Raw genomic sequence first — 18664 nt, forward strand, 5'->3', positions numbered from 1 at the left:
AATTTGTAGCCCATGAAATGCCTTTGTCGCATCGAAGTTTTTCACCAATAGATGGTCATTGTGATCAGGAGCTGGGAAATTAATATGTGATAGATCCAACTGTTCTTCAAGGATGCTACTTGAACACCGTTTGTTAGACCTCGTTTTGTTGCTGTTGCTCTGCGGTTGGTTGTTCTTGCAATTGTTGTGGCTCTTCTTCTGGTGCGGTTTTAGGATAGCACGTATAAAAATGTGTCTTTAATGTGTTTATTTTCACGCAATGTATAATACATGCAGGACAGCCAAAGTGTTTTTCAATGGAATTGTGAGAGCATTCAGTTTTGATATCGGTATATTCGTCGTTATTGTACTGTCTGATTCCAACAGTTGTTTGTGGTATTTGAATATTGTGTTTCTGTAGATGTCGTCGAAGTTTTTGAGGTGTAGAAAATGTCACTGGGCATTCAAAGCAACAATGTATAATTGAAACAAGTTTTGCTTCATTCGCAACGGCAACTGATAAAAAGTGACTTTTTGTTTATCAGGTCAAACAGGTAAGAAAAAGGGCAGCAGAATCGGATGAATCGTTCGTAAAGGTTCCATCTAAGGATACGTTCGTGGCGTGCCGGGAAATCTCTGTATTAAACACCTCCAAAGCAGTTATCACAGTGCTTGAGCTAACCGCTCAAGAAGAGAGGCATTTTGTTGCTGTAGTCAATTGATTTCGGCCTTGGCTGCAGCAAGTTCTACTTGTAACTGCTTTACAGTAGGCAGGTTTAAGTCTGGTATTGTGGATACTTTTCCAAATAAGGCAAAAATCCATAGAAAGTGATGGAAATCGGAAAGAAATCCCCTCACTGTTTCATACGTTTAAATATTTATTTTATTTACAAATAAAATTAAACCCCAAATGAGCGCGTGATGACTTGGTTTTCATCGTTTTCGCCAGGTCAGATTAAAAGGAAACGAGTGGAAGCTAAAACTCCCTTATGGGATCAAGGATAAAAATGTTTGGGGATTCATTGTTTCATACACTTGCATCACTCTTAATCCTTATCCTCTTTGTGTTTTAATAATTAAAATCTTTGTCCATAGAAAAAAAGATAATCGTTTGATTGCTATACTTTTTTAACAAACAGTATGCTTTAATTCCTTACTTTTTGCATTTATGTTTAAATATGCTTCTTTATTTTATCTTGCCTTGAACCATACACCGCGTTTTCAACTGAAGCAAATTGGTTGTTATATTTGTTTAGTATTTTTTTCAAGATTATAGTGTAATTGATGTAAATAAAATGTAATTGACTATGCTTATATGCCAATGGCTTTCATTAGTACTTGTAGAGCCTTAAATATAGTAAGCTTATCATTTTTATACTTTATTTGAATTATACATTGTATTATTACTTAAAACTCCCTAAATTGTACAAAGCAAGCTGTTTCATTAATATGATCTAATCACGTGATTAAAATCGTTTCACATCCAGAAGCAAGGAAAAGGCGAAGCAAGAACAGCAACTCTTTCAAACTTATTTACATAGAATGGACAGTACACAACTTAAAATTATGAAGAGTAAAAAAGAACAAAACACAAAAAAGCACTCATTATATAAAAATACATATAATTATTGTTTTAGGGGCAAGGACTGAAGATGAGCAGGAAACAAAACTGATCGCATCAGGCAATTATAACTTTAATTTCATTCCCAAACTTCAACCCAACCAACGAATATTCGATGATGAATCACCCGAGGCAACAAGACAGCTGAGTGCTTTTACTTTAACACAAAGATATAAGAAGCGAGCAAAAGAATATTTTAACAATAGACGAATAACTCAAGCGGTAATAAAACAGCCAATGCATATAGCGTCCAGTGAACTCTCCATCATTAAACATCAAAACATCTCATATACCATAATTATTTACTTTCAAATGCTTTTCAACATTGTTGTATCACTTACTGTATTGTATATATTTTTGCAAGTGATCTTGGTGATTAGACAAGATTTTAAATTAGAAGTAGATAAGCAACTAGAAGGTTTTTATTATTTGATTATTTTACATATCTTTTGACACAAAATTAATATATATTATATGCTTATAGTGCTTTACCAAAAAAAAATGCAATGCGCGAGGGATTATAAAATGAATCGATGTGAGATGGAAAATAAGGTCCCTGCTATTGAGAGTCTCTGTCAGAATTGGGAAGTTTGTATGCAGAAAGATGTGGTTGTTGCAAAGTGAGCTCTGAATTACACAAACGTGCTCTATGTCACTAACCCTACTTACGATATTAGAGCCAAAGCATCTGCGGAAGCAATCGCCGAGATTATAAACAGTTTCACGGAACCTATTTCTTATAAAACTCTGGTAATATCAAAAGAAGCTTGCATTAGTGTACTTATTAACGTGACTTTTGTTTAGATATTCTTTTCAATTCTAACCATTGGATCCCTTTTATTTTCCAATGTTGCTTTTGGTAGTTTTAGAAAAAAATACAAGATGAATCATTCAGCCATTGTCCTTGGGAACAAAACTTGAAAAGAAAAGAGAAAATAGGCCCAAATTTGCTATGGCCGAGTTTTTGGGACACATTGGAATACATGTATATAATTCAGTTCATCTTGCCTTAACATTTGTGGGATTTTTATTTTTTAACTCAACACTGCTTGAAAGAAAAAGACCTGCAGAAAAATTAAACGCTATGCATCGATATATGACCTCAGAATTATTCCCTTTTTTTTTATTTGTTTTATATTTCCCTGCAATACCCTTAATTTTGTTCTTTTTTGTTTCTGTTTTCGTGTGCAATGGATGATTATGAATCTTTGGGGACTAATTCAACAATGACACAAAATGCCATTGCTGGTGCACTAGCTGGTATTGGAGAGCACAGCATAATGTATCCTGTTGACAGCATTAGAGTATGTATTTTTTATGCTGAGTTGATGAGGGAGTTTATTGTGTAAACACTGAACTGATGGAGGTGCGTAGACAAGGATGCAAGTACTTTCAGTACCAAAGCTAACAACAGCTATTAAAGACACATCCACAAAGCAATTAAAAAAGTACAGTGGAAACCTCTGGAGAGGTGTTTATTCAGTGATTATAGGCGCAGGACCTGCTCATGCTGTTCATTTTGCTACTTATGAGTTTTGTAAAGAGAGATTCAACAAGTGCATAGCTTACAATACAAAGCTACAATTACCGAATAAGAATACGATTGAATTGCCGAGTCACTTGATTGCTTCAGCTGCAGCAGGTGCCATTGCAACATTTTCTCATGACTTTTTAATGACTCCATTTGACGGTAAGCTGAAAGTTTATCTGGTGAATGACTGGAAACTATACAAGAAAATTAAAACCAAATGTAGTTTTGAAACAGCGAATGCAATTGCAAGATTCAACCTATCGATCGGTTCGAGATTGTGCAAAAAAAGTGTATATGAGTGAAGGGCTAAAGGCATTTTATATCTCGTTTCCCACAACACTTTCCATGTCAATCCCGTTTCAGTCAGTGCAATTTGCAACCTATGAATATTGTCGATCCAAGATGAGCCATAGTGGAGAGTATAGTCCAGAAATACACATGGTTGCAGGCGCAATCGCAGGTACAGTTGCATCATCAATCACAACTCCTTTGGATGTGATCAAGACCTTGCTTCAAACACGCGGATCATCGACAGACCTAACGATAAGAAGCGCAAAGGGTTTTCGTGATGCTGCAAGGATTATCTACGGACGTTATGGTATTCCTGGGTTCTTTAGGGGATATCGTCCAAGAATTTTAACAAATATGCCAAGCACAGCCATCAGTTGGAGTGTGTATGAATATTTCAAATGGTTCTTGGTAAGCGATAAAAGCAATCATTAGAGTGTACATAATCTGGCTTAGAAGAGGTACCTTGCATTATTTAATCTGTAATATATTTAAAAAACACTATTTATTGCAATAAACAAGTCTATATATATTCTTCAATTAAAAAATCAATGTTTATTATACTAGTTTTCAAAAAATCGTTTGTTTAAGAAAGTTTGTAGCATATGTATCAATTTAATTCTTGATTTCAAATCAGCAGCAATCTTCTTTTCGGCCAATTTTTCAAGTGTTGATGCCGCCTTAGACAGTACTTCAGCAATATCCATAATATTATCTACTGCAATTCCCATTCTTACATCGTCTGAAATATCAGGTTTGGCTACCCAGAGTGCTGCTTGTGAGATGAGTATTAAAGAGCAGCTTTGGATGACATCTAATGCCTGTTGCAGTGGTTGATCTTGTGCATCTTGCCACTGATTGACCATAGTAATACTCGCGTTGATACATTCAACCAACGTACCAAAAGATGCTGCTGCATCAGTGGATGCTCTCATGTCTGGATAGATAATAGTATTTCCAAATGGCCATTCAACATCGGGCGCAGTGAGAACAACATCTGCGTTGCTCAAGACAGTAAGTGTGGTCATCATGTAGTTTGTGATTGTCAAGATGGATTTAAGTGTCTTTTGCATAAAATGGTCGATGGTTTCAGTATTACTTGTACGATAAAGCTGGGCTTTCATATGTGAGGGATGCGTGAAGAAGTAGAGATAACGCTGAAGCAATAAAAGCGAGCAATCTTTGTATGAAGTAAATAAATTCGTAGCGATATTAGGTATATGTTCCAAATGCTTTGATAATTCATAGAAAACAGCGCTGATATATTCTAATTCTTCTAACAAAGGCGTTGAAAGGCATTCTAAAGGTGCAAGCGCAAATAAAGAGTCACTATGACTGTTTGCTTTTTCGAATGCTTTCCCAATTTGTGGTCCACAAATTTGCAAAATGCTGACAACATTTCTTGATACAACTTGAGAGCTTCCAATAGTTCGTAATAGGCTGCAGATCACACCAAGGATCTGACACCAAACAAAGTGAAGAGGGTTACGCTCTACATAACCAGGTTCTTTTTTAGTTTTGTCACCGAATCTGATAAATAAATCCAATGTGCCTTGCTGTAAGCGAGCTGTGAGACTGTTGTTGGTTAAAGAATCAAAGAGATGATTGTTGACAAGTAGTTCGGCAGCCTTTGGTATATTAGACAGGGTAAGCAAGAAGTATAATGCTGTTTCAGTAAATGGTGTGATATTGAGACTGTAAAGACGATCAGAACCAATGGTTTGCCTACAAAGTTTTGATAAAGTTTTAAAAAAATACAGGGAAAATATAAGTCTGTTTTTACCTGTCAATTTCCTTCAACATGAGTTCAATACCTGCATAGAATAACTTCAACAAAGAGCTGATGGTGTGGTGTCTAGTGAATTCAGAAAGCCATACATCTTCCTTAATGCCATATCTGCTGTTGATAATCTCCTGTAACAAAGAAGTAACAACAGTGACATCCTTGATACAATTATCCATGTCTTCTTCACTAGCAAGGGATCCTTCAGCACTGAACGACTGAGCTTTGATGGCCAACACTTGGAAACTTGAACAAACGACAGACAGAATGCTTTGAAGATTTCTTTGCATTTGTGCTAAAGCAGCAGGCTTCTTGCTAGTATAATTAACCGTGCCACGCATGGTGTATATGCACAATAATACTGATTCCAGCAAAGGTCGGTGGAAATAAACTGCGGTAACATCGAGCACACTTTGTATCAATGCAAAATTTTCTCGTTCAAGCAATTTACACAAGGATAAAATAATCTGAGAGACATGTAAAGAATATTGTTCTTTGGCAGCAGCGTCTTGACCAAGGAGTACAGGTTTTGACTTTTCAATCCAGTCCTCGATTAAGTTTCTTATTATGTGTATTAAGACACTATATGAAGTTAATGTGACACCATCTTGTCGGTTTTCTTTTTCGGCTTGTTCAATCAAATCACAAATGAACTTGCGGAGATAATCAGAACTATTAACGGTGCCTTTAGCAATCCAGATCAAACTATTAACATGGTGCGAGCATGTTTCAACAAATGTCTTGAAAGATCTCAACAAGACAAGTTGTGAGTCAACAACAGAATAATTGTGGTTCGCCTCCACAACATTCTTTAAGAAAGTGTTTGCCAAGCGTTCTACATCTAGAGCAGCATTTACTTCAGACGCAACCATCATATCTTCTTTCCCAGCAAACTTGCATTTTTCTTTAATATCGTCATAGAATGCGAACACACGACTGACTGACATACGAAGGTTATACAAGTAAGAATCACCATACTGACGTACTTCACCAGGAGCTCCATTATCTCCCGAGCTAATCGATGGCGTTTTGAAAAGCAGCGAAGAAGAGTTATTGATTCCAACCATTTGCAATAAAGCAAGGGCAGAATTTGATGCCAACTCTGATAAACTAGGATTGAAGTCATTCTTTACAAATTCATTGCGCATCTGTGAAAGCTTTGCTGGTTCGCTGATCTTGGATAGCAAGTTCTTGAGGCCAACAGGTAAAGTGTCTACCGTCTTTGAGAAATCACCATTCTTTACTTGCTGGTTAACGGCAGTCAAATGAACCTCATATGCAATGATGCGCATAGCAAATGCCTTGCTCAAATTGGAACAGCAAAGTTGTCGAACAGCCAAATCATATCGATCTTGTTCGCTGAAATCGGTTTCTAGTAAATTGACATTCTCCAAGGTGCTATCAGATACATCCATTTCCATTGCAGGATTTAACAACACCTTTCCAAGAGTGGCCCAAAGGGCGCTATCACTACGAGTACGCTCAATTAAAGCATAGTGATCAAATGCGGTTTTCCAAAAAGTAGACAAAAATCGTAAAATGTTGGAGACAACCAGAGGCTTTTCCACAGACAAAGTTTCCCACTTGTCGAGAGTATCTACAGCAGTGCGAATAGCAGATTCGATCATGTTGACAGAAGCAGGTTTTACGGAAGAAGGCTGGTTATCTAACGTGCGAATTGCGGATTTTGGACTAGGCATGATGAAGTCACCGCAGTCCAAAAAGAGAATGGCTAAACTTGGTTGTGTTTCTAAAAGGGACGTGATGAATTGCCAGATAGCTGACAGCAAAATTTCACTTTGTGTATCGTCCTTGGCGGTTTCAAGGTATGCACGAATGATGGCATGTGCTTCAGCTGTGTCGCCCAAGTGCTGGACAAAACTGGGAACAGTCTTCCAAGCATAGGTCGTGCGACACAAGAGCGATAAGACGTAGGTTGCCTGAATGGGTAAAGCAATGTTGTGGCGATAGTTGATGTGTTTTGCAATACGCAACAAAAAGTCAGAGCAGCCACCTTGCGTAGCTCGTTCAAACATCAGGCGTTCAAGTGTACTTTCAGAAACATTCGTTCCTTCTTCAATTTGTTCTATTCTTCTTTGGAGCAAAATCTTGATAAAGACGAGGGTTAAGACCGTCAATTCTTCAGCTCGTTCTGCTTCCTTGATATGACTGGATTTGTATAAAGCATTAGCCATGTTGGCGCCTTCTGAAGTTATGTCAAGTAAAGGAGATATATGATAAAGGCCACCGTCATATAAGAAATTACTAAAGATACCATTACGTATGTTGCTTAAAGACAACTTGGCTCCCACAGGATGTTCAGGTTCTCTAAAGTAATTGCAAACTTCGATAAAGATAGATAATAACTTGATGCCAATAAGATAACGCTCAGATATTTTTTTGTATCTCCAACCAGAATATGATGGGAAAACTTCGAGCATAAGATAGTGTAAGCAGACATATAAGGTCTCGATTTGAGCTTGACTACTAGATGCAAATGTACCCATCTCTGCCTCTCTAACCCACCAATTGCATTGAATGTCACGAACGAGACCATGAACTAAATCCAGAAATGCTAGCAATAAACTATAACTTCCAACGGTGCATTCAGACTTTGCAACGATTTGTTGTATTTGTGATACACGATTTGCAGCAAATGATGATTTAAGAGTGGGTGCATTAGAGAAGATACGAGGAAGGATGGGAGCTGTCTGCAAGTAAGCCCAGATGTACTGACGATAATGAGGAAGCAGTATAGTAAGGCACTTTGTAGCCAATGTCGCAATGGAGATAGGGTAAGGATGAGCCTTGCTGCAGAAACTAAGGATATCGCAGAGAACAGAAATAAGAATGGGGACATTATATAATCTACCAGGCACAGATGCAACTGTTTGTATATGATTAACCAAATCAGGGGCTAGCTTTGGGTTGTTTGCTAAAACACAGTGAATGAGACTAAGAATGCTGGTGATGGCTTCCGGACTTCCTCCGTTGAGCGTAAAATCTTCATCTTCAACGTCAACATTGTTCGACTTGTGCTGCTTCATGGAATTAGCAAGAACGGATATCAACATGTGCCATCCAGAGTAGTTATGGGCGAATTTTACAATACGATTTTCTTCTGTACTAGATATTAAGATACCCCGAGCCTGTTCAGGAATCACAACGTCAGTAACATAATCCAACATTGGCGTGATACGTAATGCTTGATTGGTATGAACGACTGCCAAGTTATTTTCTACAGCTGCAGTAGTATAAAATCTGTTCCTTAGGATAACTGTAAGGGATGGCATCGCACAAAGATACTCGTATACTTTATCAGCAGGATTTCCTTTGGAATTCAAAGAAAATTCGTTAGTGCAAGTAAGAGAAGCCAAAAGATCGGTAAAATGTGTAAAGTATACTGGGAATCTGCCGAAAGCTGCGGTTATTAAGGGATGCTGATTGTTTTCGTCAACATCATCTTTCCAAAAAGCTTGGCATAAATCTGGTTGATCTCGATAAATTAAACAATGACAGTCGATCAGACTAGAGTAGCTTTCCATCGGAAGGAACTGGGGAAGAGTGGTGCTTAAGAACGACTTTAGTAATACTCTCAGCACGGATCTGTAACCAAAGCTGTTCACATCATCCTCATTACAGATACCGCTTCCAAGTATTCCTCTGGTCACATCAAACACTCCAAGCTTCAATGCACGACCTACCAAAGTGCGTTCCAAGTGATCCGTTTGTTGAATACATATCGTGCGTTCTTCGGATGTGTCGAGGCCGGCTGTTTGTGCAAATGATCTGTCAGATAAAACGGAAGAGGATAAATTTTGCTTTCCTTCAAGTATAAGCTTTACTTCTTCGTATCCATTTGGAAGGTCAGTTGCAGAGTTAACAGCATTTCGCAAACAGGAAAGGAAATAGGACCAAGATAGCAAAAAGATAGAATGTTCTTGGGTGTTTCCCATATGTAAAACAACCTGATTGATTTTTGCTATAATGCTAGGTGTGTCAATTAAGCTAGCACCTGCTGCGGAGGCATCCAGCTTTGAGTCTAGCGTGAGATAGGGAACAACAATAATGCTAGCAGCAATCAGACAAGATATACTTGTCACTTGTTCACGGAGCTTCTCGCCTTCAGCATCTAAAGCATAACTAGATACTTGAAAGATTCCAAAGTTATTGACTTCAAACTCTTGAATGACGGACAGAATGAAGTCTGGTGAAAATGATGTGGTGATGCTAAAGAGAAATATGATTTCTAATAATGCCTTCTGCTCTTTTAAGTTTTGCTTTGTCCAAACTGTAGGCCAACCAGGAAATGTGTGTGTTCGTGTTGGTATTTGAGAACGGACGAGGTTTGAAAATTGGGAGAATAGTCTGTTAACAAAAGCTGAATTGTTTGTGATGTCTTCATACAATGTGTTGACCATATCGCTCGCAATGCTGTTGAATGGGTGGTCTTTATCTACAGAAATACGCTGTAAGGATTCAATGCATTCCAGAATTGAGATACGATCTTCAAAGTAAAAACTGACAATGCTCATGATCAATTCTACATTTTCGCTCAAAGGAATGTTGACACTTTTTGCTTTGAGGCTGTCCACGTAATCTCTATTTTCTTGCTTGTAGGCTTCCCAAAGAGAGACGCATTGTAATTCATCCAAGTTGACAATGTCGGATATTCTCAAGATCAGTTCTTTTTCTTTTTGGTCAACTGAAATTGATTTCCCACTGACAGTGACAGAAGATCCTGTATTCAATTTGGAACGAGACTGATTCGAAGCCAATGAAAAAGCATCAAGACCGAGCTTTAGCTGATCACGCTTCTCTTCAAGTAAAGTTTGAAGTCGATCTGCAGAGCATTGTTCAACGCCTCTTTCAATCGTATCAAATAATTTGCGATAATTTCTATGTATAAAAACCGTGTTAATTAACAGCTTCTTTCAAATAATAACTACATACCCAGAGAACTTGTTGTTGTTATCGCTTTCTACCATTTAGAGAAAAAAAAAAAGCTTGTTTAAGCGCTTTTTGAAAGAGGTCTTGTAGAAAACACGAAAAAAAAAGGCTTAACCTGAATTTACCGAAAGAAAAGCACCCTCTTTTGGTCCCACTCAAAATAAAATAGTCACGTCAACTTCATTCACCAACGTCGGAGCAGATGATTAAAATAGACGAAAAAAAAAACGCAAAGATAAAAACATCCCTTCAAGATGCTATCTGAAGCCAGAACCTGGTGGTTCCGGTTTTTGTATGGCAAACTACATTGCCAAGAAACGGTTGCTAGATTTGATCCTCACTTCACCACTATCTGCAAATCCTGTTATGCCCCATTAGAAGATCTTCATCATTTGATTATCGACTGTCCCTTCAAGTGGTCAATATGGCAAGAAGTCCTCTCGCGTTTCTCATCCTATCCTGAGTTCCCCCCTGACGACGTCAGATCGATTTTACAGCACCTGAGCCACTTCGACTTTGTCGATAATACTAAACTGGTAATTATTAGCTCCTATACCTATCTCTTCATATGGCGTTATATTTTTGATAACACCCCTTTTTCGACTCAACAGATTGTCTCCACAATACTTGAAAAGCTTTGATTTGGTGTGCACTAAAAGCACACCTCTCAATATGGCATGTGACTTTTTTTATATATTTTACTATTATTTAAAAACATCTAAAATAAGATATGAAATGCATCTATAGACTATTGTCTAACGTTTATAATATTCAATGAGAGTGTTATCTTTTATCAAATTCGAAAGATTGGTTAAGAGCTAATTTACTATCATGAATGATGTATGTCATTGGAATCTGATAATTCTTTTTTGTGGTTTCCATGTAGACGCGAAACTTGAAAGCTATAAAATTTTTCGTTGCAAACTGAAGACTTTTTACCGAGATTTTTATGTAAAGCTGCAGATTTTGTTCGGCTTTTTATTTTCATTAGTAAATTGTTAAGACTATACAATATATACATAGATGCCAATACATGGATCAAGACACTTGTTACGATCTACATATAAATCATCAATTAGACTAATTACCTTAAGTGAATAAAATTCAAGCAAGTAACTTCCACTTACCATAGTTTTGGTTTTTTCAACTACATGATATAGTCAGAGAAAACAATAACGCTTATATCCTATACGTTTTTTGTTCTAAAGAGCTTATCAAACAAAAGCACCTTACTGTATGAGAGTAGAAATGATTTTATTTTTCTTATCTTTTCCAACCAGTTAAATGTGATTTTCATTATTCTTTTATCGGTTATATTTCTTCAAGCTTTCATACTGTCCTTTTTTGTCATTTGAGTACTCATATATTTTGTTTTCGTATACTAATATACCGATATAACCTATATCTGTAACGTAGATCAATTTATTCCAAAAACTAAATTGTTCTTATTTGTCGTATCCCAACATACTTTAAACATGATTCATATTCAATTTATAAGAAATCAGAGTAGTGAATGCTCTACAAAGATTTATTACAGTAATTTCTCTATTATTCGGTTATAGCTAATTCCACTTCTTTAACCCAATACAAGTTGTTTTGATGTAATGCCTGATGCAATGAGACATAAAAGAAAAATAGAGATCTACTTACGAAATAATTATAAACAGTCTACTTGCATAACCAGAAACCAATTTTCATATTAAGTTTATTCATACTAGATCTACAGCTATAATTAATTAAAGTATCTTGAAAGCATTTAATTAAACTTTTATAAAAAGAATGTAAATACCAGATATAAAAATATTGAATAAAAATATAACTTTTAAAGTCTCGTTGAATTTTATAGTCTGTTTATTCTTACGAAAAATAACATATTATTCTTTTATTTTATAAAAATACATTCAGTACACTTTGTACGTAGTATGTCATGCATGGAACTTCAATAATTGTATTTTTTATGCGCAGTGAATTTAATTACTTGTGTATTAAGACGACCATTTTTAAATAATTAAAATTAATGGTAAATAACGCTATCTATGCACACAAGGTTTTAAAGGACGATGTCGTATTAAAAAAGGAATAAAGCTCATGGAATACATAGATGAAAATACTTTAATAGATCCTTTTTTTTTCAGTTTCATTCACTTTTTTTTTGTTTTAGTCAAGGTTATTCCTGATTACTTTCACAGTTATCACAATACAAAAAAATACTTCAATTTCAGTACAACAAAAGAGTCCCAATGACAACAAGCATCACAATTTTCCTCATTCTTTCCATCATGGCCGTCTTTGTTGCGTGTGATGCAAGCTTTTCAAGGGCATTGAAGAAAGCAGAGATCATGCCAGAATTCGTTCCCAATGGATTCTCACCTTCAGTCAAGTTAAGTATTGTGTATCCTAATAAAAAGGTTGACCTTGGAAATTTTATTGCGCCTTCCGAAAGTGTCGAAGCACCTCGAATTTCTTTTGCTAATTCTGATCGACATTCCCAATATACTCTTTTATTGATCGATCCTGACGTACCTACAAAAGAAGACCCTTCGAATGGACCCTTCCGCCACTGGGCTGTGGTCAACATTCCTAGTTCGGGTAACCTTGCCGTGGCTGGTCAACTATCGACTTATATCGGTCCTCAGCCTCCAGTCAACAGTGGCTACCATCGTTATATCTTTTTACTTTACAAGCAAGCTTCAGTTAACAAATTATTTCAATCTTTACCTACAAACCGTACCTTTTTTGACTACAATACTTTCGCTCAACAAAATGATCTCAAACTTGTTTCTACAAACTTTTTCATGTCAGCCGATATTTAACTTTATACGTTGATGATAGTAATAAAAGCACAGTATTTTATTAAGCTTTATTGGTAGCACGAATGCCTTTCAAGGGATCAAGCGTATCACTTGATCTTGTGACGATTGTCTTTGACAGCACTTTGTGCTTGTGTATTCTAACATCAATTTTGAATGATGTTACTTGTCTTTGAGCCAAAGTGTATTTTACACTAAAGACCAACGATTCTACCTGATGATTTCGCAAGTATTTGGTTACTGATCCAAACATTCTATCCAAAGTCATCTTGGATCCCAACCACTTTACATTTAATCGTAAAGCCGGCCGCTTGATCGCACAGACATTTTTAATTCTAAACACATTAGATGCTTTTAGAATTTAGAAACTCACATTCTTATGACTTGTTTATATCCTACAAGACTCTCTAAAGACAAAAAGCTCAGAGACATCATCTCTTCACTTGGGCACTCAAAGCTACAAGAAAAAAGTGTATCCAACTTGTTTTCTTTGTCTAGACTCTCACAGCGTTATTTTTTAAGTTTTCATGAAAATAAACGCGTTTGTTGTTTAAATTTTAGAAAAAGCTAAATCTTGGCACCAAAAGAAACATGTTCCCCGATCCAGCCATTATGGTTTTTTTTTTATCGGAGGTAGTAGTAATCGGTTCGACCAAGAGAATGATTTATCCCATTTAAGAATATTTTTTGGTTTCAGACATGTCCCCGCTAAAAAAATCCAAGGTTGAAGCCCAGTTTGATGAACGATGTTGACGTACAATCCAAAGATATCAGAAAAGTTTTGAACTTTCTATTTAGGAACAAAGAAAAAAAAAGTAGATGAAAAGGGTTTCAGTAATGCTTATGGCAAGTTAAGAAGAGATTGAAATATGTTTTGATGAGAGGATGAAGAATCCCAAAAAAAGGAAAACAAAAAGCAGAGCAAAGGGAAAGGAGTGAGTATGTATACGATCCATTGATAATTATCGGCATCTCAATTAAGAACCGTAAAACGTTTCCTTTCAGGATTTCTGTAAATTTTTTTAGCACAGAATATCACATCAATGGTTAAACCACGTTTTTACTATTTCGGAGATAAAATGTAGTATTTTATACTTCAAACGAGTCCTCTTGACCCAGTTTATGAATTAAACAAAGAGATAGAAAATGATATATTCGGTATTTTAAAAAGGGTTTATCAAACAAAAACAAAACCTTTTTTTTGCATAAAGATAGGAAGATGAACAGATTGTGCCTCAATCATCCAAATTAGGTAAACATCTATTACCTAATTTAAAGCAGTCTGTGCAGACAAGACAGTTCAGGGGCAAGAAAAGTGAGTGAGAAAAGAGAGAGTGAGAGAGGATGGGCAATTATTTAAATTCAGGTTTCGCATTATACTCGATTTGTGAGATGATAAGAAAATATGATGTCAATATAAGAATTTAGACTGATTGAGTGACCGATCAGAGTTTAACGTCATTGAGATATACACAGTAAGGTTTTATTGTCTTTAATCATATGAAAGCATAATCTTTGAGAAGAAATCGATAAACAACTTCATTTCATCTTGACTCCCTATTCTCTCTCTCTTTATTTTTTTTTTTTACTATTTTTGGAAGATTATCTTGATTAAATAATGTTCCTTTCAATAAAGAGACAATAAGCTCACAAGTTACCCCGCTGACGGACAATCAAAAATGAAATGAAATCAAACATATAAATACTTTCAGCTATTTTCTATTTTTGCTTTTGTTCATTATTTATTATAAACTTACATTTACTTAAAATGCCTTCTCTTGAAAAAGTCTCTATCATTGGTTCTGGTAATTGGGGATCTGCTATTGCTAAAATCGTTGGTTCCAATACTGTTCGTCATGCCAATCAATTTGAACCTACTGTTCGTCAGTGGGTCTTTGAAGAAAAAGTAGATGGAAGAAACTTGACAGAGATCATCAACCAAGAACACGAAAATGTGAAATATTTAAAAGGTATTAAACTCCCAGAGAACGTGGTTGCTGTCCCTGACTTGATCGAATCCTGCAAGGATGCCAGTCTTGTCGTCTTTGTCGTTCCTCATCAATTCCTTTTGGGTATCTGTGAAAAGATGAAGGGTCACTTGGCTCCTAATGCTCGTGCTATCTCGCTTATCAAAGGTCTCGAAATCACTGCTGATGGCACTCGTCTTTTCTCTGAAGAAATCACTCGTATCTTGGACATTCCTTGTGCTGCCTTGAGTGGTGCCAACATTGCGAATGAAGTCGCTATGGAAAAGTTCTGTGAGTCTACTATTGGTTGTAAAGATATGGAAGATGGAAAGATCTTTAAGCAACTGTTTGATACGCCTTATTTCCGTATCAATGTCATTCAAGATACCGTGGGTGTTCAACTCTGTGGTGCCTTGAAGAACGTGGTTGCTGTCGGAGCTGGTCTCTCAGATGGTCTTGGCCACGGAAGCAACACGAAGGCTGCTATCATTCGATTGGGTCTCATGGAAATGCGTAAATTTGGCCAAACTTTCTTTGGTGATGCGGTTCAAACCGAGACTTTCTTTGAATCTTGTGGTGCGGCTGATTTGATCACTACTTGTAACGGTGGCCGTAACCGTAAGGTGGCTGAAGCCTTTGTTCAAACTGGAAAGCCTATCTCACAATTAGAAGAAGAACTTTTGAACGGTCAAAAGCTTCAAGGTACTCTGACTGCTCAAGAAGTCAACGAATTTTTGTCTGCTAGAAACATGCAAAAAGATTTCCCTCTTTTCAACACTGTCTACCGTATTATTTATGAAGGTCTCTCTCCTGAAGCTATCACTATTGAAATCTAAACAAACAAAATCGCTTGATTTTATACCATTTGTTTTTCTCTCTTCCTTGTAAATATTCAACAAAATGTTTATTTTAGAAAAAAAATAAATAAAAAAATACTATTTTTATCAGTAACTTTGATCTTGTCTTTAAAATCAACTATTCAAGAAGCCTTTTTGCATATAAATTATAAACATCTTTTTTTTTTCTATATGGAATATTATATCATTTTCGATCTGGAATCATATGAATTCAGGGGTTTCAATTAATGATCGATAAAGATCAGGAACCCTCCCCCAAAAAAGCACGCGTTATGAATAGTACTTTCGGTAAAGATCTTAAAGATAAAGGCCGATTCGTAATTGCCTCACTTAGTCTGTGAATATTTTAAACACATTCCCGTACGGCATGATCTTCTTTACGTATTCGTACATGTATGATGTCATACAAGCTTGTACACAAATAAAAGCTAGCTTAAAGTACAAACAAGACTTTTGAAGGACAGAAAAAAAAAATTTATAAAGAAAAAAAAAATGAATGCCAATCATCAGGTCACTTTCCTAGTCAAATATATACAATGAGGGGTAAATTAAGCAACCAAAGTGGGTGTTTCATGCTGCATTTGTTCTTCAGCTTGAACTTTGAATAATTGAGCCTTTGGATCTGGAATGATAGCCACTTCTTCTTCACCAAATTTGACTTCTATTCCTCTTTCGGGTGTATAAAACTTGTCTTTGATTGGTTGTAAAAGTACATTTAATTTAGGCGTAATCACCAAAATGTTGTTTGTGGGGATTGTAAGCCAATCTGCCTTTTCAAAGGTCAATGGCTCTATGTATCAGATCAGTCTCTAACCTTTATTTTATTCTTGTTCTATTTACCACTCGCAACAACAACAATATGTTCTCTTCTGTCTGCTTTTACCATACGATAGTGGCCAGGACGATAGCATTCAAAGCTAGTGCCTGAAGAAAAATAAAGAGAGGCTGCTTCATCTGTTTTGCTATTGGTATAACGAATACAAACAACTGATTCACCATCTGTCACTGCAAAATTCAAAAGAGATGGCTTCTTGGCATGTTAATGGCTGTGTAATGCGTTTTACTGTACAATATACCTCTGTAATATCATATTCTTCTGCCCATTCATTCAATTGTGCAACTGTTTTAAGCATAGCATCTTTTAGTTCTTGATATTCAAAGCAATTAGCATTTGGATTTGGAAGCTTCAAATAAACGTTAGATTGTACAAGCATGTGTCTGTAGAACTTACAAAGCTTAAAAATAAGGCAAATGCCCATTCTGAATCTGTATTGCCCTGTACAAACAAGTACAATTCTTCAGGTAAAAAATTTTGTAGTTTACGCTTAATCTACATTTTTTTCACTTATTAAGCATCTCTTTCTTTCTCACTCTTTTCTTTCTACCTTTTCAAATTCTGCAATACCGCCATTATGCATCCACATGAGTCGACCGTATCTATTTTTTATTGTATTTAATTTTTCTTTTCTAGACGTTTCTCATTCAACAACTTACGACCAAGGATGACAGTTACTTTCTGATACAGAACCCGAAGTACTTGCACGTACGTGAGCAAAGATCAAGGGACTTCTAATCTTTTCAGCAAGTCGAACCAAATTAACATTATTCCAGGCTGGAGTGACTGAAGTGAAAATACAAGGCGTCACGGCATTTTGTTCTTGAACGCTTGGCTCGCTATCATACCAACCAACACCAAACCCATCGCCTTTAAATAGCTTAATAAAAAAAAATGCATGTGCTTTTTGTGTATTTACCATTAAGTGGACGTACTTGATCAATTCGTAATCTGGAATCAAAAGATTGATTAACAATGGAATGCTTTGGTCTAGTGATTAACTACATGCATACAATGTAATTAAAGGAAGATGCTTATTATTTTCATGTTTTTATAGATTATTACGTGAGCAAGTAATATAGGTTGCTTTCCTTTGTATAACAAGAAACGGCACATTGAAGGAGAGATAAAAAAAAAAACAGCAAAATTAAAAAGCAAACCAATTTATTGGCTGATTTAATGTTGTCATTCTAAACAATAATGACTTATTAGATTTTTTTTTTAAAAAAAAAGATATTATCTTGTTAAGAAGAACACAAAGCAATTGTAGATTAATTATTTTTTAATTATATTTTATATGTTCAAGTCATCACTGTATGTGTGCCGAGTTTACTTTTATGTAACTATGGATACTGACTCATATTGTATACAACAACTTTAGCAGGAAATACACAAATTCAATCTTACTTTAGACATCTTTCTTCTTTTGTATAAACAAATGGTGCTATAAGCTTGCTGGCTGAAGTAAATCAATGAAAAGTAATATACTTTTAGAGCAATCGAAAGAAGCATCGTGCTTAGGGCCATATCTTTCAAATGTATGTACCTGTTTTCACTAAATTGGCATAAAAGAATTTTTAGCGCATTTCGATAAACACTTTGGCGTATTCTGAATTTTTTAGCACATCATGAGAAATAACTCTTATCCTATAAGACTTTACAAAAACAGCAAACTCTCTCTATATTCCAATTTAAGATTCTTTATGCTCTCAAAAAAAAAAAGGTGGACTATAGTCATTTTATATATCTATTACTTTTATTACCGTGGTAAATAACAAGTTTAAAATCTTAAATATTGTCACTATTTTTTTTTTTTTAAAAAAAAAGTAGCTATTTTATTAATATACAACTTAACATATAAGCAGAAGATGTAGATTTTTATTTAGCTTAAGCCAGGTGTACAGCGTAGAAGTAGAATATTAGAAAGCATCTAGTTTTACAATCATCCGTAATTACGGAAAGCTTCAACCTTTAGGACGACACTATAGGACAATAGCTATTTTATTCTGCTTCGTATACTCCTGTCTCAAACATTCCACGAGA

At 35.7% G+C, this 18664-nt stretch overlaps 6 protein-coding genes across 6 annotated transcripts; 4 read left to right on the top strand and 2 right to left on the bottom strand.

The window, feature by feature from the left end:
• Window positions 1-429: 429 nt before the first annotated feature.
• Window positions 430-701, top strand: RO3G_15477 (uncharacterized protein; the record flags this gene model as incomplete). The annotated part of the gene is made up of 2 exons (XM_067670061.1): window positions 430-456; window positions 534-701. 2 exons carry the CDS (start codon window positions 430-432, stop codon window positions 699-701), a joined length of 195 nt encoding a protein of 64 aa, XP_067526162.1.
• Window positions 702-2826: 2125 nt separating this feature from the next.
• Window positions 2827-3854, top strand: RO3G_15478 (uncharacterized protein; the record flags this gene model as incomplete). Its single annotated transcript, XM_067670062.1, has 4 exons — window positions 2827-2904; window positions 2975-3137; window positions 3165-3290; window positions 3355-3854. The coding sequence occupies 4 exons, from the start codon at window positions 2827-2829 to the stop codon at window positions 3852-3854; spliced, it is 867 nt and encodes a 288-aa protein (XP_067526163.1).
• Window positions 3855-3982: 128 nt separating this feature from the next.
• RO3G_15479 (uncharacterized protein) lies at window positions 3983-10190 on the bottom strand (the record flags this gene model as incomplete). The annotated part of the gene is made up of 3 exons (XM_067670063.1): window positions 3983-5144; window positions 5203-10101; window positions 10156-10190. 3 exons carry the CDS (start codon window positions 10188-10190, stop codon window positions 3983-3985), a joined length of 6096 nt encoding a protein of 2031 aa, XP_067526164.1.
• Window positions 10191-12431: 2241 nt separating this feature from the next.
• RO3G_15480 (uncharacterized protein) lies at window positions 12432-12965 on the top strand (the record flags this gene model as incomplete). Its single annotated transcript, XM_067670064.1, has 1 exon — window positions 12432-12965. The coding sequence occupies one exon, from the start codon at window positions 12432-12434 to the stop codon at window positions 12963-12965; it is 534 nt and encodes a 177-aa protein (XP_067526165.1).
• Window positions 12966-15048: 2083 nt separating this feature from the next.
• Window positions 15049-15765, top strand: RO3G_15481 (uncharacterized protein; the record flags this gene model as incomplete). Its single annotated transcript, XM_067670065.1, has 1 exon — window positions 15049-15765. The coding sequence occupies one exon, from the start codon at window positions 15049-15051 to the stop codon at window positions 15763-15765; it is 717 nt and encodes a 238-aa protein (XP_067526166.1).
• A 569-nt stretch (window positions 15766-16334) lies between these two features.
• RO3G_15482 (uncharacterized protein) lies at window positions 16335-17543 on the bottom strand (the record flags this gene model as incomplete). The annotated part of the gene is made up of 7 exons (XM_067670066.1): window positions 16335-16576; window positions 16627-16791; window positions 16856-16970; window positions 17018-17062; window positions 17172-17223; window positions 17281-17501; window positions 17541-17543. The coding sequence occupies 7 exons, from the start codon at window positions 17541-17543 to the stop codon at window positions 16335-16337; spliced, it is 843 nt and encodes a 280-aa protein (XP_067526167.1).
• Window positions 17544-18664: the final 1121 nt, after the last annotated feature.

This window comes from Rhizopus delemar, genomic scaffold (genome assembly GCF_000149305.1).
Source record: "Rhizopus delemar RA 99-880 supercont3.16 genomic scaffold, whole genome shotgun sequence".
NCBI lineage: Eukaryota > Fungi > Mucoromycota > Mucoromycetes > Mucorales > Rhizopodaceae > Rhizopus > Rhizopus delemar.